The sequence below is a fragment of the Austrofundulus limnaeus genome, unplaced genomic scaffold (assembly GCF_001266775.1).
Source record: "Austrofundulus limnaeus strain Quisiro unplaced genomic scaffold, Austrofundulus_limnaeus-1.0 Scaffold28, whole genome shotgun sequence".
Lineage (NCBI taxonomy): Eukaryota > Metazoa > Chordata > Actinopteri > Cyprinodontiformes > Rivulidae > Austrofundulus > Austrofundulus limnaeus.
The window spans coordinates 1,064,993-1,071,249 of NW_013952430.1; the positions used below are offsets into that span (position 1 = coordinate 1,064,993).

At 40.9% G+C, this 6,257-nt stretch overlaps 1 protein-coding gene across 1 annotated transcript in view; it reads right to left on the bottom strand.

Moving 5' to 3' along the window:
- Positions 1–2,567: 2,567 nt before the first annotated feature.
- LOC106515307 (protein NLRC3-like) overlaps positions 2,568–6,257 on the bottom strand; it is a 12,340-nt gene continuing 8,650 nt past the window's right edge. The window contains exons 5-6 of the mRNA XM_014005022.1: positions 4,522–4,741; positions 2,568–4,363 (exon numbers count right to left, since the gene is read on the bottom strand). Coding sequence (XP_013860476.1) covers positions 2,568–4,363; positions 4,522–4,741 — 2,016 coding nt within the window. The remainder of the gene's footprint in view (positions 4,364–4,521; positions 4,742–6,257) is intronic.

Below are 6,257 nucleotides of genomic sequence, written 5' to 3' on the forward strand. Positions count from 1 at the left end.
GTCATTTGTAATCATCAAAATTAAACGAAATAAACATTTGAAATATATGAGTTTGTATGTAATGTATGAATATAATATACAAGTTTCACTTTTTAAATGGAATTACTGAAATAATTCTACTTTTTCATGATATTCTAATTTTATGACCAGCACCTGTAGTTTTTGTATGAGCACAAAAAAATTTATCTGGTCTTTACCAGATTCTAAAATACACAACACATTCCAGCATATCATTATTTATTAAACACAAAGTAGAAATGTAAAAGCTGCATTTGAAAGATTTAGTATGCCTTATGAACCAATAGATTGTAGAATCATCTTTAGCAATTATAAAATAAAATAGTGGTTTTATTACCGAGGGAATATTGAAGATGATACAGCACAGCAACTTGTAGTTAGTTTAAGAAAATGTTTAACCACAAACAGGATTGTTAAATAAGTTTGTTCAGTTTGTTTTATGACTGATACCAGGCAGATGTCATCACACAATAATTGCATCATGCTCCTCTTAAGCTCAGCTGATTTCTGCTCCACGCCTCTTTTGGTTCCGCACTGCCAGGTTCATTTCACAATGCATACTTATGGGTGGAAACTGACCGACTTCACCTGTGATTTATGAATGACTTGAAGGAGCTTAAAGATGGACTTGTCTGTGCAGACATTTCACAGAACTGACTTGTGAATGAGGTTCATGGGACTTTATAAGTTCCTTACATGTTTTGGTGCAATTTTGTCCCACTCTTCCTTAAAAAGTAAATGGACTGTATTTGTATAGCTCCTTTCTATCCAACCAGGATACTCAAAGCACTTCACACTACCGTTTGTGTCCTCATTTACCCATTCACACAACTCTTTACTAGATCTCCTACATAGCTAACACAAATCATCTGTGGAGACTAATCAGTGCCAGTCACATTCTTACACTGATGGGATACACATCAGAGGCATTGGGTGTGAAGGGTCTTGCTCAAGGACACAACAACTGAGACATCTGGAACGGGGGATCAAACTGGCAACTTACCAGTTCCAGGATGACTCCCTTAACCACTCTTCCACAGCCACCCCTTCCTTACTACTTTGCTTCAGTCCATTTAGGTTTGCAGACATTTGTTTTGGCACAACTCTTAAGCCCCCACCACAGCATTTCAGTCCAATTTAGACATTTTATTTTATTTTTTGCCTATCAGATTTGCAGCTGTGTTTAGGCAGGTCCTTCTCACTCCCAACTCGTCACATATCAACGCTTGTCCAAGGTTCCCTCTGTGTCGATTTTCGCCTTAGTTTACAAGATGACGACAAGGAGGAGGAGCCCGTGGTCATATTTTTGAAAAGAGTTGAAAATGCACGACAACCATCCCAATCCCTAAACTTAACTTCTATAATCCCTAAACATTATATCCCTGACCTCACTACCTAAAATTAACCAGTAATCCTGATCCCTAATATTAACCATGGACCCAACCCAAAGACCCTATGTGGCGCAAACCCAGAAAAGTCCTGTACATCGATAGTCGTGTTTCCATCCAATTTTAATTCGAATTTTGAGTAAATTTTTTAAATTTCTCAATAAGTAAAAAATGAAGAAATACGAACCAGACGTGTTTCCATCAACTGGCTTGAAGCGAATCCGTTACGTCAGACGCATGCATGTAGTAAACAGGAAAAGTCACAAACTCGCAGAGTCCACACAGGACAATGCAGAGAAGTTATTACGTGTTGCTACTATCAGGAAAGTTGTACTTATTCTGTTATCAACTAGTTTTGGCAATTTTACATGCTGTCTGGAGACGTAGAGAAAGAAATGCAATTCTCTTCACGTTATGGGAATAACTGAGAATATGCCGACAGTGGGAGGAGGGTCCAGCTGCCAGTTGCGACTGCAGTCGCTCTGGTACTGGTCCAGTACCATTCAGACAGCGAGAAGAGCTGATTAACCATGTGAGGTAAATGTTCGCTACATCAGAACTTATTTAGCAAATGTGTTTCTATCTGTCCTTTTGCGCATTAACTCTTTCTTGAAAAACCCAAAAACCATTCTAAGCGAGCGTAGCAACTTTGTTGCAAATTAGAAGTTTTTTTTTAATTGTGCTGCTTCCATTCACCTTTTCTGATGCCATACTTCAAAATGCGCATTAAAAATGTTGATTGAAACACGGCTAATAACTGATGCGAAGGGGCTACCCAACGTGTCAAAACCGCATGCAGAAGGAACCTGGACAAGCATCAATATGTGACGAGTCGGGAGTGAGAATGTGTTGGTTTAGGATTATTTGATTCCAAGTTCAATCTGTCAGACGGTGAGTCTCACTTTTGACTTGAATCTAATAATCAATTCAGTGACCTCAAGATGCACATGTTCTGTGGCTGCAAAACAACCTCAGATCATCAGCCCTTCACCACCATGCTTGACAGCTGTATGAGGTGTTCTGATGTTGCTTTTTATAGTAAACTGGTTCTTCATAGTTGAAGTCAACTTGAAACAAATCTAAAGTTAACCCAGTGTGACCGGTTTCTTGTTTTCAAAAGTTTAGGTGCATAAAAACACATTTCTGTCACTCCATGTCTACTTACAGAGCTCTGTTGGAGGCTTTAATGACTGGAAGCAGCCTTGTAAAAACCTCCTCTGGAGCAGAATATTTCTTCAGATCAAACATATTCAGATCTTCTGATGACAGTAAGATGAAGGCCAGAGCTGACCACTGAGCAGGAGACAGTTCTTGTGTGGACAGACGTCCTGAGCTCAGAGACTGCTGGATCTCCTCCACTAGAGAACCATCATTCAGTTCATTCAGACAGTGGAACAGATTTAAGCTTTTCTCTGCAGACTGATTCTCACCGATCTTCTTCTTGATGTGCTGGACAGTTTTCTGACTGGCTTGTGAGCTACTTCCTGTTTGTGTCAGGAAACCTCGTAGGAGAGTCTGATTGGTCTGAAGTGAAAGACCCAAGAGGAAGCGGAGGAACAAGTCCAGGTGTCCATTTGGACTCTGTAAGGCCTGGTCCACAGCACTCTGATGAAGATAATTTAGTTTTGGCTTGTTATGAAACACAGTACCCTGGTTGTTTTTTTGTGCTTCTTCCATCAGGTTGACTCCAGACTTAATGAAGGTCAGATGGACGTGAAGAGCAGCCAGAAACTCCTGGACACTAAGATGGACGAAGCAGAACACCTGGTCCTGGTGTAGTACCCTCTCCTCTTTCAGGATCTGTGTGAACACTCCTGAGTACCATGATGCTGTTTTGATCTCGATGTCACACTCTGTCAAGTCTGACTCGTAGAAGATCAGGTTTCCTTTCTGCAGCTGATCAAAAGCCAGTTTTCCCAGAGACTTAATCATCTTCCTGCTCTCTGGACTCCAGTCTGGATCTGTTTCAGCTCTTTCATCATACCTGACCTTCTTCAGTTTTGTCTGAACCACCAGGAAGTGGATGTACATCTCAGTCAGGGTGTTGGGGAGTCTTCCTTCCTTTTTGGTTTTCAGCACATCCTCCAGAACTGTAGCAGTGATCCAGCAGAAGACTGGGATGTGGCACATGATGTGGAGGCTTCGTGATGCCTTAATGTGGGAGATGATCCTGTTGGCCTGCTGTTTATTTTTGAACCTCTTCCTGAAGTACTCCTCCTTCTGTGGGTCAGTGAAGCCTCTTACCTCTGTCACCATGCTAACACAGTCAGCAGGGATCTGATTGGCTGCTGCAGGTCGTGTGGTTATCCAGATGCGAGCAGAGGGAAGCAGATTTCCTCTGATGAGGTTTGTCAGCAGAACATCCACTGAGGTGGACTCTGTAGCATCAGTCAGGACCTGGTTCCTGTGGAAGTCCAGAGGAAGTCGACTTTCATCCAGACCATCAAAGATAAAGAGCAGCTGGAAGTTGTCAAAGCTGCACATTTCTTTAGTTTCAGTGAAGAAGTGATGAACAAGTTCCACCAAGCTGAACTTTTTTCCTTTCAGCCCATTCAGCTCTCTGAATGTAAACGGAAACATGAGCTGGATGTCCTGGTTGGTTCTATCTTCAGCCCAGTCCAGAGTGAACTTCTGTGTTAAGACTGTTTTCCCAATGCCAGCCACTCCCTTTGTCATCACTGTTCTGATTGGTTGATGTCTTCCAGGTGGGAGTTTAAAGATGTCTTCCTGTCTGATGGTTGTTTCTGGTCTGTGTGGTTTCCTGGAAGCTGTTTCAATCTGTCTGACCTCATGTTCATCGTTGACCTCTCCAGTCCCTCCCTCTGTGATGTAGAGCTCTGTGTAAATATCATTCAGAAGGGTCGGGTTTCCTGCTTTAGCGATCCCCTCAAAAACACACTGGAACTTCATCTTGAGGGTAGATTTGAGTTCTTGCTGACAAACTGCAGTTGCAAATTCTAAAAGAACACAAAATAAGTGTAAGTATTTTCCATAGGTACACGACACTCATTGACCTAAGGAATGAGTGTTTGACTATCTGCTGTCTCTTTGTCTCAAGATACCAGTAAATGTCGAATTTTTCTGGAAAATTAATCCTTTAAAGAAATCTACTTACTGCTTTGCAGATGATCAGCCAGCTTCTCCTGATTCATCATCCTCAGGAAGTTCAGTGTGATCTTCAGAAAGGCCCCTCTGCTGCTCCTTTGCTTTTCATCTTCATCTTCCAACATATCCATTCTCTGACTCGCTGAGCATTCTGGGTAATCTTGACTCAGAACCCTTTGGACTTTTTTCAGCTCATTCTTCACAAAAGAGACAATGTTGTCCTCCAGCTCCTGGAACAGAACAATATCTGAGTGACACACTGTAATCAGGGAGTCAAACAGGTCTATTTCGGCAGACTGACAATGCCACTATTTCGTGGGTTTATGTCTGGTTAGCCTTTTTGCTCTAGTTTTGAGTTTTTGGTATGTCCCCATTTTTTTAGTTTTTGTATTGATGTTTTCTGTGATTTCCTTTTTCAATCACCATCTTATCATGGTAGAGGAGTTTGTGTGCCTGAATGATCCTACGAGCCCTGCTGTCAGAGACAATAGAAATTGCCCCTGGTAGGATCTCCCATGGCAGATTGGTCCTAGGTGACAGGCCAGACAAAGAGTCATTTAAAATACTTGTGTAGACGGAATAATCAAGGAGCTTTATGTCCCTTGCCTGGATGTGGGTTACTGGGGACACACCCTGGAGACGGGTCTGGGCGAGGGGCTATAAGATGAAACTCTCTGTTTACCGGTCTGTCCTACCCTCACCCATGGCCACGAACATTAATGACCGAAAAAAAGAGATCATGGATAGAGGTGGTCAAAATTAGTTTTTATCACAAGGTATTTGGACTCTCTCTTAGACAGTCCCTTCAGGAAGTTGCAATTTCATGATCGCAACTATAAATTCAAATTCACTCATCATTTGTGAGTTTTGCGCGGGCTTGCAATTTTCACCAGTCATTGCAACTTGTCCGCAAATTTGACAACTCACCTCAACATATTTTGTATTTTCTTGTTTTTTGGACCATCACTGCAACTAGGCTAAACTTTGACCAATCCCCTTAGCTCCCTGCTTCTTGTCTTCCAGACTTTGCAACATCTCTTGAAAGCTGAACCTGCAAAATGACGGCAAGTTACCACAAATGAGACTGTGGTATCCACGTCGGTTGCAAATGCTGAAAAAGACAGGGTGAGTTTGCGTACATGTCAACCTCTTCGGACATTCACCTGTATAAAAATCCTCAAAAATCCATAAATTTTGCAAAATACCCATATAACTCGCACCTTATATAAATAAGGAGTGCAACAATACATGTACCCGTATCGAACCATATCGAACAGTGCTTTAGGTTCAATACACACTTGTATCGAACAATACAGATTTTTAAAATTTACTTTATCAACTTGTCTTCTGAAGATGCTCTGTGTTGAAGGATCAGTGGATCTATGTTCGACGACTACACCTAGGCTGCATTTTTTAGTGCAGATCCACTGAGAAACTTGATGTTTCAGTAACATTTAATTAAAAAAACTGTACTTTTGAGGTTAAACAAATGTTCATAATTAATTTAAATAAATTACAAGTTAAAAGGGGCATGGACATTTTTTTTTTGTATCGAAAAAATATCAAACCGTGAGACTAAAGTATCGAACTGAACCGAATCGTGAATTTTCTGTATCGTTGCACCCTAATATATATATAACCCATAGATGATCAATGAGGGAGCGGTTAAGAACTTTGCAGATTAAAAAAACATTGAAGAAGTTAAAACCTGTTTATTTATTTATTTATTTATTTATTTATTTATTT